General features: G+C 42.1%; 1 protein-coding gene across 2 annotated transcripts in view; it reads left to right on the top strand.

Annotated features, from left to right (window-relative positions):
* The window catches only part of rnf4 (ring finger protein 4), a 51,417-nt gene extending 24,827 nt beyond the window's left edge, over nt 1-26,590 (top strand). For both annotated transcript variants that reach the window (XM_061252941.1, XM_061252943.1), the window contains exons 4-8: nt 11,926-12,002; nt 12,123-12,135; nt 13,764-13,887; nt 24,926-24,977; nt 25,229-26,590. In XM_061252941.1, coding sequence (XP_061108925.1) covers nt 11,926-12,002; nt 12,123-12,135; nt 13,764-13,887; nt 24,926-24,977; nt 25,229-25,378 — 416 coding nt within the window. In that variant the 3' untranslated portion in view covers nt 25,379-26,590. The remainder of the gene's footprint in view (nt 1-11,925; nt 12,003-12,122; nt 12,136-13,763; nt 13,888-24,925; nt 24,978-25,228) is intronic.
* Nucleotides 26,591-26,863: the final 273 nt, after the last annotated feature.

The raw sequence follows: 26,863 nt of genomic DNA on the forward strand, positions 1-26,863 counted from the left end.
AAAAATACAATGGCAGTTCTACTCAACATTAGCGCCAGGATTTGGCAATCATGGCAACTGCAGCTGCAGGAACGACTCCAAATTTTGTATTGCCGTAAGTAACGATTTTCGAAGTTGTTGGGGAAGGTCTGCTATTTGCAAAATAAAAAATATCCGACAAAATTTGTGCGTCATTTGAAAAGCCACAAAAAGATGTCATTTTGTTTGCTACAGGTAGTATGTGAGTGGTCACACACACACACATGCGATCTGCCCATTTTGAATACATCAGGCTATATTGCCCAAACGTCATCCCATTCTGAAAAATAAAATTGAACATCCTATATTCTGTTTCTGAACTCCAAACAGCAAATGTTCAGTTATGTTGTCCAGTGGGCAAACGATGTCTGGCCCTCTTGGAAGCAGGGATTATGCGGCACCTGAATTAATTACCCTGTTTCCCCCTGATAGTTAATCAAACACTGTTTCAGTGTATGGTTTCACGTATGGTATTAGTCTCTCCATTGTTCAAATTAATCTAGTTAAATCTTTCCGAAGACAGTATGTCTTCATGTATACATTTACTTGTTTCATGAAACTGAAATTAATACCTATAATTTCCTATATTTTGTATTGCACAATGGCAATTGAAATAATGTTTTTAAAGAGGATCACAGTTTCATTACAATTGATTTCTTGAGTGAATGTCTTTCTGAGGACAGGTGCTCAGAGGGGTGCTCAGAGCATGACACACAGCATACTGCACCCAACACAAAACAGGCTTCGATTAGAGCCAGTGGGGGTATTTCACAAAGCTGGCCAACTGAAGTAAGCCTATTTTCTGAACGGCTCTTTTTACTTCAGTCCATGGGCGGAGCTTGTGTGAGTAGCCTCTGCCACACAGTCTGGCTATTTCAAAATAAGATGGGGAGTCTGCCCAAGGAACTGTCCAAGAACCAAAGCACCCCCATCATCTGAGAAACATGGTGGTTGTGGTGTTAGTGTTGGCATGTATGACTGCCACAAATGCTGGCTCATGTGTCTTCATTGATGATGCAGGATGAATGCTGAAGTGTACAGAAACATATTTTTTCCTGCATTCAATACCATTTCGATGAACAGGACTTTTACCTACTCCTAAACAAATGCTTGAACCTTCCCAGCCTTGAGGTATACATTACTGGACCTCTACCAGCAATCTGGAGTTCTGAACTGTTCTCTTGAGCACTGGATCTCAGTGACTGGCTTAAAAGATCTTGTTTGCTGGAAGGACTTAATTACATTGAAAACGTTGATCTTTTGTTTGCCCAGGATGGAGTACTTCATCAACATGGAGCAAAGACCTTTCTGGACCACATTGGCCATGCATTACGTCACCCCTCTTCAAGGCCAACAAGACCATGGAAAGATCCTGGCAATCAGCTGACTGTTGCCCATACCAGTGGCCTTATTTCATCCGTTATAGGGCTGTCTACACAACAGAACCTCACAGCGCCTAGGTCCGCATGCCAAGTAACATCACATTGGAGACCCTGTTCTCTGCTTCACCCTTGGCATGTCAAAATATTTATTTCACTTCTCCCTCCCACCCTCCAGCTAGCCCAACCTTCATTTCTCCCCCCCACACTGCATTTTCCAATCTCTTCAATATTTAGTCATTCTGCCTTTAGATATACAGTGGATAGAAAATGAATACACCCCCTTCAATATTTTTATGTCTTGTTGTGTCACGGGATGTAAATTTAATGGATTAAAATGGGACTTGTTTTTCCCTGACCCAAAGAACACAACATACCATATGGATGCAGTGAAATTATTTTAATTTGAAAAAAAGAGTGCATTTAATGGACAAAACTTGAAATTTCCTAATTTTCTAAGTATACACCCCCCTGAGTCAATACTTGGTGGAAGCGCCTTTGGCAGCAATTACAGCTACCAGTCTTTTTGGGTAGCTCTGCACAAGGTTGGCGCACCTGGATTTGGAGATCTTTCCCCACTCCTCTTTGCAGAACAGTTCAAGCTGGGAGAGGTTTGTTGGTTTGCGCTGATGGACAGCAACCTTCAAGTCATTCCACAAGTTTTCAATTGGATTTAGGTCAGGGCTTTGGCTTGGCCATTCCAGCACATCCACCTTGTTCTTTACAAGCCACTCAGTGGTAGCTTTGGCCTTGTTCTTTGGGTCATTGTCGTGCTGGAATATGAATTTTGGACCCATTCTCAGTCTCCTTGCAGACTTCTTCAGGCTCTTCTCCAGAATATCCCTGTATTTGACCCCATCCATCCGCCCTTCAATGTTGACAAGTTCCCCAGTCCCTTTAGATAAGAAACATCCCCATAACATTATGCTGCCACCACCATGGGGATGGTGTTTTTTTGGTGATGAGCGGTGTTGGGTTTTCGCCAAACATAGCGTTTGGCATTCATGCCAAAAAGTTATATTTTGGTTTCATCAGACCACAAAATGTTCTGCCAGTTTGTTGCAGGTTCCCCAAGGTGTTCTTTTGCAAATTTCAAGCGGGCCTCCTGGTGGACCTTTTTGAGAAATGGCTTTTTTCTTGCCACCCTTCCATACAGGCCAGATGTGTGCAATATCTTTGATATAGTTGTATGAGGCACAAGTTTCCCTCGGTTGGCCATAAAATCCTGGAGCTCTTTCAATGTTGCCATTGGATTCTTGGTAGCCTCTCTTACCAGTTGTCTTCTCTCCCAGTCATCCAGTTTAGACGGACGCCCTGATTTTGGCAGACTGTGAGTGGTGCCATGCACTTTCCATTTCTTAATTATGGTCTTAACAGTGCTCCAAGGTATCTTCAAAGCCTTAGAAATCTTCTTCTATCCCTCACCTGATGTGTACCTTTCCACAACTTTGTCAGACTTCTTTTGCGAGATCTTTGGAGCCCATGCTTCTGCCTTTCAGTGAGACTGCTCTTGCATACTAAAGGACCATGGTAAACAGCTGTTTTTATTCATGTCATCAAGTTAATTGCTGTGATTTCACACAGGTGTGGGGCAGTTAGCTATTGTTTGGTCTTGAAGGCAATTTGCCATTTCCTGAGAGTTTATGGGATGATTCAGTAAAGGGGGTGGATACTTATCAAACCAATTTATTGCAATTGTTCATTTTTAATTAATGTTAAAACAATTTTTTTAATTGGTTTATCACTTTGAAAAGGTTAAGTACTGTATGTAGATTTGTAGAAAAAACACAGATTAATTGAACTGTAATTACAGGATATATATGTCAAGTAAATCTGAAAAAATGTTCAGGGGGTGTATGCATTTTCTATCCACTGTACCTATGACGAACATGTCTGCTAAATGTAGGATCAATTATTTTATTTCTGGAATGCGATTTAGACTTTATTTCTTGTAGATATGTGGCTCAACTCTGATGGTGCTGCTGTCCTTGCTGAAGCCTGTCCCCTAACTACATTTCCTTCTACTCTGTAAGGCACATTGAGAGAGGTGGTGGTATTGCCCCTATTTTCTTAGATTAATACAACTGTACTAAGATCAGCTTTGGCGCGTTCTCCTCATTTGAGTATATTGCCTTCACTATCACAGCCCAACCAACTCTACTCATAATAACAATATACCGCCCTCCCAAACTCTGGACCGGGTTTCTCTGAGTTTTCTGTACTTATGTCACTCATTATCACTAATTATGATTGAATAGCTGTAAATGCCGATTTCAACATCCATGTAAATAACACGCCAAACCTAAATAGCCTATATTTAAATCAGCATATTACAGAGCCTACCCACTACCTTGGTAACACTCTTGATTTAGTTATCTCAAAAGGGATTACTGTCTCCGATCTACTGGTACCTGATATCAATGTGTCTGATCATTACTCTGTATTTTTCAATGTCCTAATGGGTACAATAAGGAATAATTCTGAAACCACAATTACAAAACATCATCTAGACACAACAGCGGAACTGCAGTTTGGGGAATTCATAAGCTCCCTAGATTAAGATGTATCTATTCTCTCTTCCGCTGTCACTGCCGCCAAAGCAAAATACTATCAGACACAAATTCAGAACTCCGCTTCTAACCCCCGGAAACTGTACTCCATTTTCTCCTCTCTCCTTAACGCACCGCCTCCTCCACCTCAGTCCTCCTTCGCTGCTGATGACTTTGCTGATTTTTTAGATGAGAAGGTCACAGTCATCCGCAGATCCTTTACAACCACCGCCTCCCTTACTGTGCCCCCCCCCCCCCCCCCCCTCTAGGCCCATCCCTTCCTTTTCCACTTTCTCCCCCCTTACAGACTCTGATGTTTCTCAGCTCCTGCTCTCCCACCGCCCTACAACCTGTGCCCTTGACCCTATCCCCTCTTCTCTTCTCCAGACTATCACACCTGACATTCTCCCCTTGTCAACTCCTCCCTGTCTTCCGGCTCTTTTCCAGCATCCTCCAAGAGGGCCCATATCACTCCACTGCAAAAAAAAAAAAAAGAGCCTACTCTGGATTCCTCCATCATCCAGAACTACCGCCCGGTATCTCTTCCTTTTCTTTCTAAAACCGTAGAACGAGCTGCTTCTACTCAACTTTCTTCTTTCTTTTCTCACAACAACCTGCTAGACCCCCATCAGTCTGGCTTCAGATCGGGCCACTCGACAGAGACTGCGCTCCTCTCCGTCAGTGAGTCGCTCCATGCCGCACGAGCAGCCTCCCTCTTCTCTGTCCTCATTCTTCTAGATCTCTCTGCTGCCTTCGACACTGTGGATCACTCCATCCTCCTGTCCGCCCTGTCAGCAACGGGCATCTGTGGCACAGCCCTGGACTGGATTGAGTCCTACCTCTCTGGTCGCTCCTTCCAGGTTGCCTGGGCCGGTACGGTATCGACACCTCGGCCCCTTGCCACAGGAGTTCCCCAGGGCTCAGTCCTAGGCCCGCTTCTTTTTTCTCTTTACACTCGTTCCCTTGGCCCTGTGATCACTGCACATGGGCTATCCTACCACTGCTATGCGGACGATACCCAACTCTTCATCTCATTCCCACCATCTGATGCACAGGTTTCAGCCCATATCTCTGCTTGCCTGAGTGACATCCAGAGCTGGATGGACAACCACCATCTAAAGCTCAACCCAGGTAAGACTGAAATGATATTCATCCCTGCTAATACCTCTCCCCATCTGGATCTCTCCATTTCCCTCGGGGACACCACACTCACGCCATCACCCAGTGCAAGGAACCTCGGCGTGGTGATGGACAGCAGACTGCCCCTCTCTGAGAACATTGCGGCGGTGACCCGGTCATGCAGGTTTTTCCTATACAACATATGGAGAATCCGCCCCTTTCTCACCCCCTACTCAACCCAGCTCCTGGTCCAAGCAATGGTTCTGTCCCGCCTGGACTACTGCAATTCCCTCTTGGCTGGCCTCCCAGCGTCCGCCATCAGACCCCTCCAACTTATCCAGAATGCAGCAGCTCGTCTGGTCTTCAACCTTCCCAAATACTCACACGTCACCCCCCCCTGCTTACTTCCCTCCACTGGCTGCCTGTCATGGCTCACATCAAATTCAAAACATTGGTGCTAGCCTTCCAAGCAGTTAAGGGGTCTTCCCCAGCTTACCTCCAAAAAATCATCAGACCCTACACCCCTGCCAGACCTCTTCGTTCAGCCTCCACAGGCCGCTTGGCACCTCCCCCTCTCCGAACCTCCACCTCACGCTCACGACTACTGTCTGTTCTGGCTCCACGGTGGTGGAACGAACTCCCCGTTGAGGTCAGAACTGTAGAATCTCTCCCCACCTTCAAGTGCAAACTGAAGACGCACCTCTTCAAGCAGCACCTCTCCCCATCCCTCCCCGTCTTTGTGATTTACTTTGTGTTTCGGTATTTTTAGTTGGCTAGGTAAGCAGTATTTGGATAGTTAAGTTTGGTCACTTTTGCTTTGTTGTTTGTTTGTTTGTTAAAAAAAAAAAAGAACATGGAGAAAAACTAAACTTGAGGTCCACCGTAACATTCTGAATGATAGCATAGCCACGTACACCAAAAGCTGTTCGCACCTAAAGTCATTACTGAAAATAGTGGAAACTCTCGGGTTCTATGCTTTACCATTGACAGGTTACTAAATTCATCTACCCTTGAAACAGTCAAACCTCTGTTTTGAAATGTGAAGAATTTGGAAGCTTTTTTTAAAAACAAAGTCACCTCGGTTAGAACAGGCATTGTGAGAACAACAAATAAACTTGACACACCTCATAATAACCCGCCGACTCTTAGATGCTTTATATTACGCATACTGAACTCTACAAGATTCAAACAAAAAAAATCAAACAAACCCCTCCACCTGTGTTCTTGACCCTGTCCCTAGCAAATATTTCAAGAATGTCTACAGTAGTTTGTCTCCTTCCATCCTAAAGATAATCAGCACGTCGTTAGAACCGCAGTAGTGAAGCTTCTACTAATAAAAGCCAAATCTAGCTAACATTCTTAATTATTACAGGCCTATATCCAATCTGCCATTCATGAGAAAAGTTTTAGCGTTTTTTTAACCTTCTGGGGTCCGAGGGCAAAATTAGGAAAACTGGTGACTGTGCCATGCCCTGACATTTGTGTAATTTTAACTTTATATACAGTGATTCCAAAATGTTTAATATCTTTGTTTTCAGCAGAAACTCAGCTACAATAATATGGCAACAGTAAACAGTAGTCAGAATCATACGTTGGTTGTAAATTGCTCTAGAATCACACACGTTGTAATTATTAGTTTTGAACATGTACAGGAATGCTGTAAAATCCATTTTTGGTTCACTGAAGTTTGTTCATCGAGGTCTTGAGTATCAAAAGATGACAAAATATTGTAGCAAGTCCAATTAGAAATATATAATATATTAGTTGTCACTACTATTTTTCAGCACCAGTTGACAATGGGAGGGCTAATGGCCTTTCTCCCATGAATATTTATGTGGTATGCGGTCCTGCCAGGTAAGTAGGCTTTTCAGAACTGGCCTGACCCCTCCCTACCTCTAAGGCAAAGCCTTTCTACTCAGCAATACTCAGTGAGCCATCACAATTTTGCATGCCATTTTTCAAAACCGTTCCCGTTTCGCTGCATCACACTCTTTGAGTATTCTGTTTTTTCCCCAATGTTCATTCTGCAGAGCATGCATGTCTTGCAAAAATCCAGAGGTATTATTTTGAGATGTAATTGTAATCTGCTGCCTTCGACACTGTGGATCACTCCATCCTCCTGTCTGCCCTGTCAGCAACGGGCATCTGTGGCACAGCCCTGGACTGGATTGAGTCCTACCTCTCTGGTCGCTCCTTCCAGGTTGCCTGGGCTGGTTCGGTATCGACACCTCGGCCCCTCGCCACAGGAGTTCCCCAGGGCTCAGTCCTTGGCCCGCTTCTTTTTTCTCTCTACACTCGCTCCCTTGGCCCTGTGATCACTGCACATGGGCTATCCTACCACTGCTATGCGGACGATACCCAACTCTTCGTCTCGTTCCCGCCGTCTGATACGCAGGTTTCAGCCCGTATCTCTGCTTGCCTGAGGGACATCCAGAGCTGGATGGACAACCACCATCTAAAGCTCAACCCAGGTAAAACTGAAATGATATTCATCCCTGCTAATACCTCTCCCCATCTGGATCTCTCCATTTCCCTCGGGGATACCACACTCACGCCGTCACCCAGTGCAAGGAACCTCGGCGTGGTGATGGACAGCAAACTGTCCCTTTCCGAGAACATTGCGGCGGTGACCCGGTCTTGCAGGTTCTTCCTATACAACATACGGAGAATCCGCCCCTTTCTCACCCCCTACTCGACCCAGCTCCTGGTCCAAGCGATGGTTCTGTCCCGCCTGGACTACTGCAATTCCCTCTTGGCTGGCCTCCCAGCGTCCGCCATCAGACCCCTCCAACTCATCCAGAATGCAGCAGCTCGTCTGGTCTTCAACCTTCCCAAATACTCACATGTCACCCCCCTGCTTACTTCCCTCCACTGGCTGCCTGTCATGGCTCGCATCAAATTCAAAACATTGGTGCTAGCCTTCCAAGCAGTTAAAGGGTCTTCCCCAGCTTATCTGCAAAAAATCATCAGACCCTACACCCCTGCCAGACCTCTTCGTTCAGCCTCCACAGGCCGCTTGGCACCTCCCCCTCTCAGAACCTCCACCTCACGCTCACGACTACTGTCTGTTCTGGCTCCACGGTGGTGGAACGAACTCCCCGTTGAGGTCAGAACTATAGAATCTCTCCCCACCTTCAAGCGCAAGCTGAAGACACACCTCTTCAAACAGCACCTCTCCCCATCCCTCCCTACCTCCCTGTGAACCTTAATTGTTGTCTCTGTGACTTGTGTATCGGTATTTTAGTTGGCTAGGTAAGCAGTGTTTGGATAGTTAACTTTGGTGACTTTTGCTCTGTTTGTTTGTTTGTTCAAAAAAAAAAAAAAAAAAAAAAAAAAAAAAAATGGCCCTTGTCCGTATCTTTGTTGTACAGGTAGCAGTTGAAATTGTACTTACCTCTAGGGTCTTTCAGCGAACTTATCCCTGGTTATGGGTATGCACTTTGTTGTACGTCGCTCTGGATAAGAGCGTCTGCCAAATGCCAATAATGTAATGTAATGTAATTGTTAGAATTGTTCATAAATTCAGAACAGAGTGGCAACACCTCGAACGTAGATACAGTATGCTAATATCGATTGCACGAGGATACCCCGTTTTAGAATTCTAGCTATGCCACGACTCATGGCATATGTATTATTTTGAGATACAATGGTTAGTGTGTGGGATTTTACAAACTCGCATATTGCTGAAAGTTGAAATGAAGCTGGGTAAGTTGCAGTACACACAGAAGAAATGCAGTTATTCATGACGTCCAGTCTTCAGTGCCATTTTCCGTAATGAAAGGTGTTCAGTGATGAAAAATGTTTCCCTCAAAAGAAGTGAATAGCCTGTGCTTCTGTATGTCATTGTATCGCGCTTTACATTTGGCGTTCTCGCATATGGCATCGCCCCTCCCCTGCCTGAAAATAAGTATCACATTTGAATGAGATGGACTGGAATTCGAGGTGAGTGAAACTCACATATTAATGAGTAAAGATTAATAAATCACAGTCGTCTTATTCATCTTATTTTAAACATTTTAAAACTCTTAATATTATGTGTTAATAGGTGCATTGCCAATGACCGCCGACAACACCCCAACATTTTTAAACAAGAACAATATCCTGGAAAAATTCCAATCAGGCTTCAGATCTGATCAAAGCACAGAAACCGCTCTAGTCAAAATAGTAAATGATCTTAGACTTGCTTCTGATTCAGTGTCCGTCCTCATCCTCTTAGATTTAAGCACAGCGTTTGATACCATTGATCATATCATCCTAATTGACCATCTTGCAAACTGGGTCGGGCTCTCTGAAAATGCTCTAAATTGGTTTTGAACCTCTAACTGGTAGAACATTTTTTGTTAGCCTGGGCTACCTATCTGTAAAACATGACTTACCCTTTGGTGTAGCTCAGGGAAGTTGTCTTGTTATTTTCATTGTACATGCTTCCATTAGGTCAGATCATCAACCAGTATGTCAACTTTCATAGTTATGCAGATGACACCCAATTATACATCTCTGTTGAGCCAACGGAGCCTGACCCAGATGGCCTATGCTTGCTGACTGCATGTTTGGCTGCCATAAACAAATGGATGAGCGATAACTTTCTACAACTAAATGAAGGTAAATAATTGAAGTCATTTTTGCTAGGACCAAAATTGGTGAGCGAAACCATTTTCAGAAGTTTAAAAGCCCTAGGTGTCATCTTAGATTTAAATTTTAAAGCTCATATTACAAAGATGGCCTTCTTTCATTTGAGAAATGTTGCCAAGGTACGGCTGTTTAACACAAAAGGATGCAGAGAAATTAGTTCACGCTTTCATTACCAGCAGACTAGACTACTGCAGTGCCCTCTTCACTGGGCTGCCTAAAAAGTCAGTTAAATCGGAATTCAGCTGCTAGATTTTTAACAAAGACCAAAAAGAGGGAGCATATTATGCCTGTCTTAATCACCTTACACTGGCTCCCTGTTTCCTCTAGAATTGATTTCAAGGTACTTTTACTCACCTACACAGCACCAACATACATTTCTGGCCCTCTTTCCCCAAAGTACTGCACAAAACGAGCGGGGAAGCCACTTTTTTTTGGTCACAACTCTGCCTAACCCCCAATTGCTCCCGATGAACTAGTCAGTGCCTTGTGTGGCAGCCAGTCACCGTTAGTGTGTGAATGGGTAAATGAGAGCATCAATTGTAAAGTGCTTTGGACGAAAGCAGTTTATTAAAAAAAAATTGAAATATTGTTTGAGTAGGCAATGCAAATTTGAAATGATTTTTGGGGGATTTACCGCTGTGGGTATGAGCAAATGTGTTTTACATGCTAACAGTAAGCACTGACCACAACTTATATTAAGGATAAGGTACAGTAATCCAGATGCACTGTTTATAAAAGTTAAAGCACGTTAGTTTGGGGGATGTCTTGTGCATTGCTCGATGTAGTTTTTGAGTGTTTGAAATTGGCAACAACAACTTAACCCCCTGTCACTAACTAGAGTTTAGCTGATGCTAACCATGCAGTGTCCATCTTAGTTAATGTTAATTTACCTAATGTTAACATCAATGTTAGCAACACTGTCTGTCGTCTTTAAGGTAGCCTATGTGTGTGGAAACTATGACTAGACCACATTGTTACATTTTTGTTGTCGTTGTGGTTGGCGAGAATTTCTTTAAAGGGAAAACATTAGGCTATCCAGTCATAGCACTTGATCTTGTCGAGACGGGCATTTTGACAGACAGACCACTTTTTACTGTACTGTCCGGCAGGTTATCTGTCATACCAATTATAGTATCCATACATGCTAAAAAGACTAAAGGTTTGGGAGAATCCTTTCTTTTGAGATGGCAATATAATTTTGTTGATGGGTAACGCGTTATATTGTTGTTGCTAGATAACGTTGAATTGATACCGTTATGTTCAGTTGTGAATTGAATCTTCAGAAGTGTTGAATGAGCTTGCGTGTTAATTTCTAACAGTGATAGGGCCACTTTCACTGCAGCTACTTCATAGCTGTGGATTAGTCCCATGCGTTATAGTATTTAACCAAGCTGTGGAATTATAACCTATTATTCACAATGATCCTGCTCACAAAAAAAAAAATGGATATTGGAATTTTTATTTATCTTTTGTATCAGCAGAAAAGTTAATTAAAAGATGTATTTTTGAATGAAGTATTCATCTTTATTGCCTTTATTGCCTTTATTGTGCATGCATAAAACAACCTCAAGCTAAATTTAAAAGCTAATGGCTAAATGAGCCATTGTAATTGAGCGAATAGTCGGTTTCAATAATTGATAGATTATTCAACTAATAGTCTAATAGCTAAGGGACATTTAACCAAATATCAGCATTTTGACCCAGCAGATTTGTTCACATTTTCAGAAGCAAACCGAACCAAAATTCATGAATGTTTTTGTGCTCCAATTATTCCATCACTGAAAAATGTAAGTTTATTTGAAACTATACCTCTGTTCACAGACCATTAGAGTTCCGATTCCTTGAGACATGCGAGTTGCGATCTTTCTGTACAGGTTTGGCAGCTGTGCAGAATACAGAGGTACATTTCAAATCAGTTTGGCATCCTCAAAAGCACAGTCCACAAACATGTTCGCATACAGTCCGCTCCAAAAGTATTGGAACAGCGAGGTCAATTCCTTTGCTTTTACTATACACTGAAGACAATTGAGTTTGAGGTAAAAAGATGTACTTGAGATGACATCTGAATGTTAGATTCCTATTTTTAGGTGAGAAAAAGTATTTGAATATATGACTGGCGTGTCTCTTGTTGCACAGATGTGTCCTGTTAAATTGATTGGTTAAACAATATATTGTTAATGGATGTCTCTTTTGTGTGTAATCTGTTGATCCCTGTTCTCTGTAACTAGCTGAGGATGTGGTGGACCTGACGTGCGAGGCTTCAGAGGCTGCTGTGGTCGACCTCACCAACAACGACTCTGTGGTGGTCAGTTCAAGCCCTTTCTTCCTTTGCGCATGTCCCTTAAATGTTGCATCCATGGACACATTCTCTTAACAGCTTGACTAACAACATCTTTCTGTTTTCGGTTTGCCATACCCTATCCAGCTTGTTGATGAAGGTAAGCCTCTTCTGTATTACAAAAGCCGTCTCTCTCTCTCTCTCTCTCTCTCTCTCTCTCAAAAAAAAGATGATTTAAAATAAGCACTATAGGGAGGTAAAGTGGATGTTTTGGGAACGATACTTCCGATATACTGCTCCCTATGAAATAGAGCGACCAAAGCTAAATATATACAAACTATGTAGCATTGAAGTCTGGCTTCAAAGTATGTGTTTCATGGTTTAAATATATAGCTATATGCTGAATATGATGGGATTTCGATTCATAAAAAGTCCTCAATGTTTTCCGCAGTGGTTTATAGTTAAGTTGGGGCCCCCTGAACAAAAACATTTTAATAAATAAAATCCAACTGTGTCACAAGGTGACATCGAATAGCGCAATCTGCTGGTTGAAAATAACATTGCGCACTTTGTCATTCAATCGTTGTTAAATGGGACCAACTTTGAGGTGAGTGAATTATTAAACTCCATAAAATACCAGCATAACCAGTCTAATATTTGTCTGTTTCTCGACAATTATCAGTAGATTAGGAGCTAGTTAGAGTAGGCAACCCCTGCTTGATATCATGCAAACCTCTAAACACGGAGTAATTGGGAAGAATCCAGAGTGGTAGACGGACAAAAAAATACTCTGGCTGGCTTTACAAAACTGAACATGATGAGTAGAACATTATTCATTTTCATTTCATATGATCGTGAATGAGAATGAATAGGTTACATTATAAATCATCCACAAAGACCCATTCAGATAACCACACCTGTAGGTATACTGTATTTATGTATACATGTATTTATATGTATTTTTTACTGAACTACAATGTGAATTGCTGCTATTTTACATTTAATTTTGTAATAAACCATATAGCGTTTTTTAAATGTTGCCATTGTGTTCCTTGGGATGTTTTACAGAATATGCAGAGGGTTAAACGTGGCCCATCAAATATATGGCCCATCTGAAAAGGCCATTTGTAAATGGTAAAGGAGGTCCCCTGTACAAACTACAGGCGTGATGCATTGGACTCACACATGAGTTCAAAAGCACTGAAGTCAAGTTAATTTTGTATTTGTTATTTATTTATTTTGTGTGCATGTTTGTTATATATTGCACAGAGTATACAAGTAAATATAAAAATGAAATAAATGATTTGTGCAAGTAAGAATGTGTTTGCCTCCTTCAAAAAAACACGTGCCTGCTTAACCTGTCCCTTGAGACTGGCCAGCCAAGGATAGATAACGTCATCTTTGTCGTTGCGTTTGGTACACACCGTGCGCTAGTAACCATGAACTTTTAAAAAAACTAATGAAAAGCTGCATGTCGATTATTTGCTGAGGAGATGGAGCATTTTGTGGTTGCAGAACACTGCTTCATTTGCTTATATGAAGTTGTTGCTGCTGCCGTCTATGATGAAATTTGCTAGCATAGCATTTAGCTGTATACCAGAAATGCAATTTAGCGGCACATTCTCTTTACTTCCCCATTCTACAGGAAGCTTGATGTATGTACGCCGTATGGTTCTGGTCTTTACAAATGAAAATAGACAGGAGATGACACAACCTGCAATGTTGGGTGATCAACTGCCCCATGGTGAATTGCTTATCGGTTTGTCTGTCCCCAACTGTCTGACTCAGGTCCTCAGGTCAGACGTGGGGAAGGCTGTGAGAGCTACATTCTGAGCAGTGATGAGGAGGAAGAGGTGAATGTCAGTAGCAGTGCTGCTTTCCTGTCTTCACTGGAGGCTAACAGTGCAATGAGGTTGGCCTATCCCTTGTCTGGGACATTTGTCTGTCTATGTAATATATGTGTATATGTATATTTCAATTCAATTTCAATTCAATTTTATTTGTATAGTGCTTTTTATAAAGGGCCTTTGTCACAAAGCAGCTTTACAGAATTAGAAACCGGGCCCCAAGAGGAGTACTCGGGCAACAGTGGCAAGGAAAAACTCCCTAGAAACAGGAAGAAACCTTGAGCTGCTGCATTTTGAATTAGCTGGAGCCCTTTCAGAGAGCAATTTGCACATCCAGACAATAGAGCATTGAAGCAATCTAATCTTGAGGTAACAAAAGCATGCACTAGCTTTTCTGCATTATTTAGGGACAGTATCTTCCGAGTTTTGGAGATATTCCTTAAGTGATAAAAGTCAACCCGAGAGATGTAATGTTTAATATGTGCATCAAACGCAAGATCTGGATCAAAAGTAACTCCAAGGTCTTTGATGACAGCACTTGAGGTGATGCAAATTCCATCAATGTTTGGCATTTTATCAGATAATTTACATCTCAAGGACTTGGGCCACACTACCATTATCTCAGTCTTATCTGAGTTTAGCAAAAGAAAGTTATGATTCATCCATTTCTTTGTCTTTAAGACAAGCTTCCATTTTTGACAGCTGGACAACTTCCTCAGGTTTGACTGATAAATACAACTGTGTCGTCAGCATAGCAGTGGAAGTTAATGCCATGTTTGCAAATAACTTGTCCCAGGGAAAGCATATATAGAGAGAAAAGCAAGGGCCCAAGCACAGATCCTTGTGGTACTCCGTATCTAACCCTGGATTGATAAGAGGAGTCATTGTTAAAGTGCACAAATTGATATCGATCCGATAGATACGATCTAAACCAAGAGAGCGCCTGTCCATGGAGGCCTACACGATTTTCAAGTCTATCCAACAGGATCAGGTGATCAACGGTGTCGAATGCTGCACTTAAATCTAGAAGCACAAGTACAGAGATGCAGCCACTGTCAGAAGCGAGGAGTAGGTCATTGAGTACTTTGACCAGGGCTGTTTCAGTGCTGTCGAAGGGTCTAAAACCAGATTGAAAAACTTCCAATATATGATTGGGGTGCAGAAATGAACAAAGTTGTTTTGAAATTACCTTTTCTAGTACTTTAGACAGGAACGGGAGGTTCGAAATGGGCCTGTAGTTGGACAAATCATTCACATCTAAGTTTGGCTTCTTAAGAAGTGGTTTGATGACTCCCAAGTTTAAGAGTCTGTGGTATGTGTCCAGATGCTAAAGAAGCATTGACAATAGGTAGGAGTGGTGCTCCAATCACTGGTAGTAGCTCCTTCAAAAGCTTTGTTGGGATAGGGTCTAGAAGACAAGTAGAAGATTTTGAAGAATTAACTATGATATTACATTTAAATGAGCTCTATTGGAGTAAAAGAGTTCAGATAGGCCATCGGTCGTTCCGAGGATTCTGCATATATGTGTTGAGTGGATGGAACGACAGACCCAATAGGAGGGGTGGCAGAATAACTTTGAATCTTGTCCCTGATTTTTAAAATTTTGTCATCAAAGAAATTCATGAAATCATTGCTACTAAACGATATTGAGACACAGGGATCAACATTCTTAATAACATTCTTAGTCAATCTGGCAACAGTTTTAAACGGGTGCCTAGGATTGTTTCTATTTTCATCAATTAAGGTAGAGATTAAGGTAGAGAATACGATGAACCTGCTGTGGAGAGGGCAAGTTTATAGGAGGAATACTTGCAATTTCGTAGAGCGCCATTTGCGCTCAAGTTGGCATGAAGCTTGCTTGAGAGCATGAGTATGGTCGTTGTACCAAGGTGCTAATTTCTTATGGCCAACTTTTCTTTTCTTAAGAGGTGTGATAGTATCCCAGGTTCTGCAAAGTATGTTATTTATGTTGTCAGTCAGCTGATCAATTGAGTTAATGCTCATTGTGTATGCATTTTGGCTGGAGCCAAGGAAATCCCCACAGTGTACAAATGAGTCTGGGAGCTCATTAATAAAAGCATTTGCAGTCCTGGAGGAAAGCTTACGGCTAAGGTAGGAACTGGTGACACATGAAAAACGAGTGAGATTTGAAAAGTAATTAAATAATGGTCTGATAAGACAGGGTTATTAGGCATGACTGCTATGTTTGCCATTTCTGTGTCATAGGTTAAGACCAGATAGAGAGTATGGTTATGGGAATGTGTGGACTGATGTATATGTTGATCAAAGCCAATAGATTCAGTGATGGACAGGAATGCTGATCTGAGATGATCACCTTCACTATCCATGTGAATATTAAAATCCCCTGCAATTGCAACTTTATCTGAATTAACAACGAGGCTGGAAAGGAAATCAAGTAAGAAACCACTGTATGGCCCTGGTGGCCTGTATACAATTGCAAGGACAAAACTGACTTTTTTGTACGTGCAAAACTGAGAATATGAAAAAGAATATGTGGATATATATAACATTTTAAAAAATCACTTTCATTGTAATGTCTGTGTTAACAAAAATTGGTTTAACTAACTTCATTTTATGTCCTACCAATTGCGAGCACTACAAACATGGCTTAACCCACATTCGTTAGTGCCATGGAGAGATATAGAAGTTGAATTAGTAAAACCATTTAGGCTTTAAGACATTTTGTTCTCAGGACTACCTTTGCACAAATGTGCATTAAACTTTGGGAGCATTATCACAAGTACTATCAACAATTTTAGAGCAGTTGAGAATTTTTTTTTGTATTCTAATAAATGGCACCTACACACTGCAATCTGGCGTAATTATAATATTAAATCAGGCAATAGAGCATTTATTTCTGAATCATGGACACAAAAGGGTATAAACAACTTTGCAGATATTTTGAATGATGAGGGACTTATTAGTTTTGAGAATATGAGAAGACATTTTGACATACCAGGGTCCTCCTTTTTCCTTTACCTAATCTGCACAGCCTTAAAGGCCTATGGGGTACCCTGGGGGGTCAAGTTGGGAAATCAACCTATTATTGAATGGGTGTGGAATAACCCTTCAAGAGGCCTTGTCACGTATATATTCAAAACTAATGAACTATACACACAAGAACTTAACTTGGAGAACTCTCTCCAAAGTCAGACATAAACTGGGATAGCATATGGGGGAATAGATTTCTCTCTTCAAACAATTGTAACCATCAACTGATCCATTTTGAAATATGTCATAGAACTTACTGGACACCATACAGAAGATACTCTGCTAAAATTACCAGAAATCCAAATGGTACTCTAGGCACTGGAAACACAGTTGGTACATTTATGCATATGGTGTGGGAGTGTCTGGAAGTTCATTCTTTCTGGGAAGGTATCACAGACATACTCTCAGACATTATTGGGAAGGAGATTCCTCTTGATCCAGTAATTGTTGTTCTAAATAATGATTTCAACATTCAAATCAACGAACAACAAAGGAAGATTTGGTTAGCAGGCTTAATGGCAGCAAAAAAGATGATTGTTCAAAGATGGCTGCCTTTACAGAAATGGCTGGCTTATTTTCAAGATATTGTCATGCTCAAATTAACAGCGAGAATTCACAAGGCCAAGAATAAAACGATAGAAACCTGGCTAAAAGCCAAACACAAAATTATGAGTTACTTAAACAAATGAAAGCTTAACCTTATCCAACAGGACTGTGATGCTTGCGGTTTGCCTTTCTTAGTCAGGTCCAGAATTATTTAACAAAATAATTAGCAAAAAAGACTGTAGAAATCAAATTATACCATTACTCAGAATTATAGTAATTTCCAACATGTGGAAAATATTTTACTTTATTAATGATTCAATGGAATCAACCAAAATGAAACATTTTTCAAATTATACATTTCTTTAAAAAAAAAAAATAATAATAAGGTTTCAGAATTACTGGCACCCCTTTTTTAGTACTTGGTGCAGCCTCCCCTGGCAAGGATAACAGCACTGAGCCTATTTCTATAATGTTTAATGAGGTTGGAGAGAACACATTTGGAGGGATCTTGGACCATTCCTCCATGCAGAACCTTTCAACATCCTTCATATGCTTAGGTTTGCGCTTATGGACTGCCCTCTTCAATTCAGACCACATATTTTCGATGGGGTTTATGTACGGAGACTGAGATGGCCATTGCAAAACATTGATTTTGTTTTCACGGAACCATTTCTGGTGATTTTGAAGTATGTTTGGGATCATTGTCTTGTTGGAAGGTCCACCTATGGCCAATCTCAGCTTCCTGACAGAGGCAACCAGGTTTTTGGCTAAAATGCCCTGGTACATTACAGTGGTTGGTGGTGTGTTTAACCGTTTATGTATTACCTGACTTGTGTAGGTCAACAACCATTTTGATTTGACAGTTCTTTGACTTTCCCGATGGTGATGGTGAAAGGGATTTTACATGTGTGTTACATCATTCTTATACCCTAGGGAGACAGGAAGTGATGGAAGGCCTTCCTTAAGACTGAGATTAACTTAAATATGTAGAATTTTACTGCAGATTTAACTTTGTTTGGTTTTATTTAAAATCTTTAAGGGTGCCAATAATTGGCACCTACATTTTCCATAAAAAAATAGTATTACTCAATGAAAAGAAAATAAATAAGAATAATTGTATTAGGATAAAAGTATATAGCTTTCCCATAAGTTTGGACATAAAATATAGCTAGTTATCTGTGTTGTTTATTTTATACAGCCTTTTTTGCTCATTTTCATCAAGGGTGCCAGTAATTCTGGACCTGGCTATGTATGTAATATGACTTGAACTTGGAACGTTGACCTAAGGGAGGAGAGGAGGTGACTGCCAGATGGGGAGGGGGGTGGGATAGGGTTGGAAATATATTTGTTAAATTTGAATTCTGTATTTTGAATCATAAATAAAAAATTGATCACAAAAAAATTGGTTTAACCGACCACAAAACAGACTTGAGAAAAGTGCCCAAAGTTTTCAGCCCGACCCAATATGAGCCCTGTAAGAACTGATAACTTAACAATGCGGGATAATGTAACAGCTGCAAAATGCAATAAAAGTTGTGATAACTCAATGCTAAATCTCATAAAACTGCTTTGCAGATAACGGAATAACTATTATAATAACTTGCGTAGAATAAGTTATCACATTATGAAGCTAGTAAAATATGTAATATTTTGGGTTAATAGTGTTGTAACTATTACATTATAAAGTGGGTATTTATTTAAATGAATAGTGTTATAATGATGTGTAGTTAATTACGGTTCATCCATATATACAGTCCCCTCAAAAGGTATTGGAACAGCAAGGTCAAGTCCTTTATTTTTGCAATACACTGAATACATTTGGAGTTGAGAGAGGTCAGAATTTCAGCTTTTATTTCCTGGTATTTACACCTAGATGTATTAAACTACATAGAACATTGCACCTTTTGTATCAGACCATCCAATTTTTAGGTGAGCAAAAGTGTTGGAACTTCTGACTCTCTTGTTGCCCAGACATGTCCTGTTCGTTTGATTGGTTAAACAATAAATAGTTCTGAATGTCTACTCTTGGTCTTTGCCTTGGGCTTTGCCTGTGAACTGTATTTGTGTTAGTAAAGATAAACCAACTTGAAGACCAGAGCGTTGTCTTTGGGATAAAAGCAAGCCATTTTCAAGCTTAGAAAAGAGGGGAAATCGATCAGAGTTAATTGCACAAGCATTGGGGATAACTTGTACAACAATTTGGAATGTCACGAAAAAGAAAGAAACCACTGGTGTACTGAACAGAAGACCAAGGAAAACAACAGCATTTGATGACAGAAACATTGTGAGAGCTGTGAAGAAAAACCCCAAAACCTCAGTCAGTGACATCACAATCAGTCACCAAGGCATCTCAATCAACTGTTCAAAGAAGACTTTGAGAGCAGCAATATAGACCACAAGATGCAAACCAAACCAATAATCAGAAGGCGAGATGACGATTTGCAAAGAAGTACAGAGATGAGCCACAAAAGTTCTGTGACCAAGATTAACCTCTAGCAAAGTGATGATCCACTCATAATCCAAAACATACAAGCTCATCTGTGAAGCATGGTGTGGAGGAAGTACCATGGCTTGGGCTTGCATGGCTGCTTCTGGAGTGCTCAATATTCTTTTTTGATGACGTAACTCATGATTGTAGCAGCAGGATGAATTTAGAAGTCTACAAAAACATGTCTGCCAGATTACGGAGAAATGCGTCCAACCAAATTGGGAGGAACTTCATTACATTACATTATTACATTACAGTAATGGCATTTGCCAGACGCTTTCCAGAGCGATGTACTGCAAAGTGCATACCCATAACCAGGGATAAGTGCACTCTCTTCTCCAAACTATCACACCTGACATTCTCCCATTTGTCACCTCCCTTGTCAACTCCTCCCTGTCTTCCGGCTGTTTTCCGGCATCCTCCAAGAGGGCCCACATCACTCCGCTGCTAAAAAAGCCTACCCTGGATCCCTCCATCATCCAGAACTACCGCCCGGTATCTCTTCTTCCTTTCCTTTCTAAAACTATAGAACGAGCCGCTTCTACTCAACTTTCTTCCTTCTTTTCTAACAACAACCTGCTAGACCCCCATCAGTCTGGCTTCAGATCGGGCCACTCGACAGAGACTGTGCTCCTCTCCGTCAGTGAGTCACTTCATGCCGCACGAGCAGCCTCCCTCTCCTCTGTCCTCATTCTTCTAGATCTCTCTGCTGCCTTCGACACTGTGGATCACTCCATCCTCCTGTCTGCCCTGTCAGCAACGGGCATCTGTGGCACAGCCCTGGACTGGATTGAGTCCTACCTCTCTGGTCGCTCCTTCCAGGTTGCCTGGGCTGGTTCGGTATCGACACCTCGGCCCCTCGCCACAGGAGTTCCCCAGGGCTCAGTCCTTGGCCCGCTTCTTTTTTCTCTCTACACTCGCTCCCTTGGCCCTGTGATCACTGCACATGGGCTATCCTACCACTGCTATGCGGACGATACCCAACTCTTCGTCTCGTTCCCGCCGTCTGATACGCAGGTTTCAGCCCGTATCTCTGCTTGCCTGAGGGACATCCAGAGCTGGATGGACAACCACCATCTAAAGCTCAACCCAGGTAAAACTGAAATGATATTCATCCCTGCTAATACCTCTCCCCATCTGGATCTCTCCATTTCCCTCGGGGATACCACACTCACGCCGTCACCCAGTGCAAGGAACCTCGGCGTGGTGATGGACAGCAGACTGTCCCTTTCCAAGAACATTGCGGCGGTGACCCGGTCTTGCAGGTTCTTCCTATACAACATACGGAGAATCCGCCCCTTTCTCACCCCCTACTCGACCCAGCTCCTGGTCCTCTTCAAGCAGCACCTCTCCCCATCCCTCCCTACCTCCCTGTGAACCTTAATTGTTGTCTCTGTGACTTGCTTAGTGTATCGGTATTTTTAGTTGCCTAGGTAAGCAGTGTTTGGATAGTTAACTTTGGTGACTTTTGCTCTGTTTGTTTGTCTGTTCAAAAAAAAAATAAAAAAATAAAAAAATTGGCCCTTGTCCTTATCTTTGTTGTACAGGTAGCAGTTGAAATTGTACTTACCTCTAGGGTCTTTCAGCGAACTTATCCCTGGTTATGGGTATGCACTTTGTTGTACGTCGCTCTGGATAAGAGCGTCTGCCAAATGCCAATAATGTAATGTAATGTAATGAAAGACCCTAGAGGGAAGTACAATTTCAACTGCTACCTGCACAACAAAGATAAGGACCAGGGCCTATTTGATCATCAGATTTGTAATTTTTATTTATTTATTAATTTTTTTTATCGTAATACCGCAACACGCAAATGTATGAACAAACCCCTTACCTAGCCAAACAGTGCTTACCTAGCCCAGCAAAACATCCTAATACACAAGTAAATATCATCAGAGTTGCAGTAGTCCAGGTGGGACAAAACCATCGCTTGGACCAGGAGCTGGGTCGAGTAGGGGGTGAGAAAGGGGCGGATTCTCCATATGTTGTATAGGAAAAACCTGCATGACCGGGTCACCGCCGCAATGTTCTCAGAGAGGGGCAGTCTGCTGTCCATCACCACGCCGAGGTTCCTTGCACTGGGTGATGGCGTGAGTGTGGTGTCCCCGAGGGAAATGGAGAGATCCAGATGGGGAGAGGTATTAGCAGGGATGAATATCATTTCAGTCTTACCTGGGTTGAGCTTTAGTTGGTGGTTGTCCATCCAGCTCTGGATGTCACTCAGGCAAGCAGAGATACGGGCTGAAACCTGTGTATCAGATGGTGGGAATGAGATGAAGAGTTGGGTATTGTCCGCAGACCAGTAGTAGGATAGACCATGAGCAGTGATAACAGGGCCAAGTGAATGAGTGTAAAGAGAGAAAAGAAGTGGGCCTTGGACTGAGCCCTGGGAAACTCCTGTGGCAAGGGGTCGAGGTGTCGATACTACCAGCCCAGGCAACCTGGAAGGAGTGACCAGCGTGGTAGGACTCGATCCAGTTCAGGGCTATGCCAGAGATCCCCGTTGCTGACAGGGAGGACAGGAGGATGGAGTGATCCACAGTGTCAAAGGCAGCAGAGAGATCTAGAAGAATGAGGACAGAGGAGTGGGAGGCTGATCGTGCGGCATGGAGTGATTCACTGACGGAGAGGAGTGCGGTCTCCGTCGAGTAGCCAGGTCTGAAGCCAGACCGTTGGGGGTCGAGCAGGTTGTTCTTAGAAAAAGTTGATTAGAAGCAGCTTGTTCAATTGTTTTAGAAAGATACAGGGTGGTAGTTCAGGATGATCGAGAGATCCAGGGTGGGCTTTTTCAGCAGCGGGGTGATGTGGGCCCTCTTGGAGGATGATGGAAAACAGCCAGAGGGAGGAGTTCAGAAGGGAGGTGACAAAAGGGCGAATGTCCAGTGTGATAGTCTGGAGGAGAAAAGAGGGGATAGGGTGAAGGGCACAGGTTGTAGGGCGGTGGGAGAGCAGGAGTTGAGAAACATCAGAGTCTGTAAGGGGAGAGAAAGTGGAAAAGGAAGGGATGGGCCTAGAGGGGGGGAGACGCACAGAGAGGGGGGTTGTGGTTGCAAAGGATCTGCGGATGTCTGGTCTTCTCGTCGAAAAAGATATGTGAAGTCATCAGCAACGAAGGAGGACTGAGTTGGAGGAGGCGGAATTCTGCAGAGAGAGGAAAAAATAGAGAACAGTTTCCGGGGTTTAGAAGTGGAGTTGTGAATTTGCGTTTGGGAGTGACTGGTAGGTTGTCAGGTCTGATGGGTCTCTGGATTTTTCCCCACTTCCTCTCTGCTGCAGGGAGGCTGGCCCTGGAGGTATGTAGGGTGTTGGATATCCAAGCACTGGGAGGAGATGTGCGAGGTGGCCTTGAGACAGTGGGACAAAGAGAGTCAAAGGCAAAGGAGAGATGAAAGGAGGGCGGCAGATACAGAGTCAGGGAGTTTACAGAAGGGTTCCAGAGGGGAGAGAGAAGCGGTCACAGTGGTGGCAAAGGAAGAGGCTGAGAGGGAGTTGAGGTTAAGGTGGGCTGAGGAAGTGGGGGTGGGAAGAGGGGCGGGAGGATGGGGAGAAAGGGGTAGGGAGAATGAGATGAAGTGGTGGTCATATGTATGCAGAGGGGTAACTGTGAAATTGGAGCATGAGCAGTTCCTCACGACGATGAGGTCTAGGACATTGCCCACCTTGTGGGTTGGAGGAGAGTGTTGCAGGGAGATGTCAAAGGAGTGCAGTAGTGGTTGGAAGGCAGCAGCCTGAGAGGCTTCAAGGTGGATGTTGAAGTCTCTGAGGAGAATCAGTGGGGTGCCACCCTCAGGGAAGGAGCTGAGAAGCTGAGAATGCAGCAAGACAATGACCCAAAATACACTGGCAACACAACAAAGGACTTCATGAGGGAGAAAAAGTGGAAGGTTTTAGACTGGCTAAGTCAATCACAGACCTTAACTTGATTGAGCATGCATTTCATTATTACATTATTGGTATTATTGGCATTTCACCTCCTGAAGAGGAGTTTGAAGGGAACCCCCCCCCCATCACAAAAGAAGAATGCAACAGGTTGCTGATGTTAATGGGTTGCAGGTTTGATGCGGTTATTGCAAGCAAGGACATGCTACCAAATATGAGGTGTTATTTACTGATACCATAGGTATCATCTTTTAAGTCGTTTTAACACATCTAGGTGTAAATACCAGGAAATAAAAGCTGAAATTCTGAACTCTTGTCTCATGTTCATCTTTTTATCTCAACCCCAAATGTATTCAGTGTATTGCAAAAACAAAGGAATTGGCATTGCTGTTCCAATGCTTTTGGAGGGGACTGTATATAGCCTACAATATGTACGTATATGGGTCTACACATAATTAACATTTGTCCAAAAGTAATTGACCAATTAAAGTTATGGCCAACTACTGTCAATTCACAATCACACTGATCGTTTCACCCACAAATCACTTTGATTATCTCTGTAGGAATAAATGTTATAATGTTGTAATGTAATGCATACAGTCATGTAGATATGGTTTCAGGAGCTTCAGTTAAAGTTCACATCAACCATCAGAATGGGAGAAAAATGTCAACTAACTGACTGGAATGATTGTTAGTGGCAGACAGGGTGATTTGAAATTGCTGGAAAAATTTCCACACACTAGTCTCTAGAGTTTGCAATGAATGGTGGGAAAAACAAAAAAAATCTAGTAGCCTACCTGCATAACTGAAAATTTGAAAATGAAAGCCAGTTTTAAACACCTTGTGTTCCCAGACTATTTATATTGTATGGTGCTTTTTTATGAAGGAGATGGCATTATCATTGCTTGTGAGTTTGTCAGGTAAAAATATTAAATTAGAGGCTGGTAGACTTTTATTTCTATTAAGGCGAAGTTATACTTGTATGGATGGGCGCCATGGTTTGGGATTGAATGACCATGAGAGTTCTGACTGTAGCCAGTAATTCCACCAGGCAACACTTAATATCTGGTCAGAGCAGGATTGGCGTGGATTTGCTCAGGTGGGATCAATATCTCAAAACTCTTTCTACTTCCAAATGAAACCTGTCTTAAAGGCAAGACATCTCTCTTCTCCTGCAGGGCCACCCCAGGAACCATAAGCTGCCCAGTCTGCTTGGACACATATGAAGAGGTAAGTTCTCTGTGCTAAAGCTATGCCAGTCCTTTTGTTTGGCAAAGGGATGTTGGATGTACCTGCTAATGTGTGCCTTCCTGGGTGATTGAAATACAGTGTAAAGATTGGATGGGCCTACAGTTATGATTGTAACTGCCCTTGTGGCAACTGCAGAGCAGTTTTCTTGAAAAAAGTATATGTGCCCAAGAAATAAACTCAATAAACAGTTATTCAAGTGTATTAACGATATAACTGCTCTCATTCCACAGATTGTGGGAAGTGGGAGGCTAGTGGTATCCACCCGGTGTGGCCACCTGTTCTGCAGCCAGTGCCTCCGTGATTCGCTGGCTAAGTCTCATGCCTGTCCCACCTGCAGGAAGAAGCTGAACCACAAGCAGTACCACCCTATCTACATATGAGCCCATGGCCTTGCCCCACTCCCCACCTAGATCACAGTCTGCCTATAGAGTTCTCTTGCACTTTGAGCAGACGTTTGTTTATTGCCCGACCCGATTCATACCCTTATTGCCTCTTTCCTTCTTACAAAAAAATGTTTTGACCGCATTTACTGTCCAGGCAGTGTGAAGTGCAAGAATGTCCTCTTGTAGCATCACCACATTTAAATTATATTTTGTACAGCATGTTTGCTTTCTCAAATGTTCAATTGTCACATTTCAGTTCCTGCTCTGAAGATTATCTGTAATTTCTATGCATGAACATATTTTGTATTGCTATTTGGGTTCTGTGTGGTGTGTGAATCTGAACATTGGTTTCAGTTCATTTTTAACCTGATCAAATTGGTTAAAACATACATTTGGGAATTTAGTTGAATATTTTCTATTTATTGGAAGATAACAAAAGATTTGTAATAACTAGTTTATCCACTGACGTGACACTCCTCCAGCCCAGGACACCTGGGAGGACCGGCCAGAGATAATATAATGGTAATGGTCCTTCATCAGGTTGCATAAGGAACAAATTGGTTCAAAAGCATGGCAGTGGTGTTGATGTTTGAAGTTTGGCCACACACTGTCAATTGACTGAATTGAATTTGTCAAAATCAAGCAAAATCACCATCAGAACTTGTAGATGCTGTTGAAGACCATTCTGCTGCTGTTTGAATATGACCAGATTATTACTTCAATTGGACAAGGTGACATGACACCCCTTCTGTGCTTGGTGGCTACATTTTTGTTTATAGCCTCCTGGCTAATTTAAAATGACTTGTAGTAGTAATACCTGGATTTATAGAAGGTTATTTGATGTAGGATTTTTTTTTCCTCTTGATCTCATTTGATGCTGTTATGTTTCAGTCATTTTCATAGAATGTTGCATTGAGGATGCATACACATCTCTTATTTTATCTGCTATTTGCTCCATTTATTATCACCCAAAGTGTACTGGTTTGAAGGTTTCCATAGCGGCATGTATGATATCAAGTGTCTGATATCCACAGGACTGCTTGGGTTGACTATTAATCCTGGTCATGAGCCTTGAGGGTCCCAGGTCACTCTCGAGTTGACTACCGACTGAAATTATGCTGCCTTGCCTTCACATCTGTATATATTTGTGTTTTAATTATGTACATAATGTTAATAAATTACAATAAATGTGCAAGGAAAGAACTAGAATTGGTGTAAACCTTCTTTTTCCAGATCTTGCCTTGTCTGACACACTTGGACTTGTGTTTAATATGTAGCAAATGCATTGGAAGTGTGCAGATTTTGCATTATATTTACAGAATGTAATTCTTATATTATAAGGCATCTGCTTGAAACCTGTTCACTTTGTAATGTTTCTGATGTTCTGTTCTACGGAAATAAGACTGTGCAATTAAGCTACATGGCACTAATGGTCAAGGAAATATATTCACTTTAACCCCTGTGTGCTGATGCCCTATTTGG

Source organism: Conger conger, chromosome 8 (genome assembly GCF_963514075.1).
Source record: "Conger conger chromosome 8, fConCon1.1, whole genome shotgun sequence".
Lineage (NCBI taxonomy): Eukaryota > Metazoa > Chordata > Actinopteri > Anguilliformes > Congridae > Conger > Conger conger.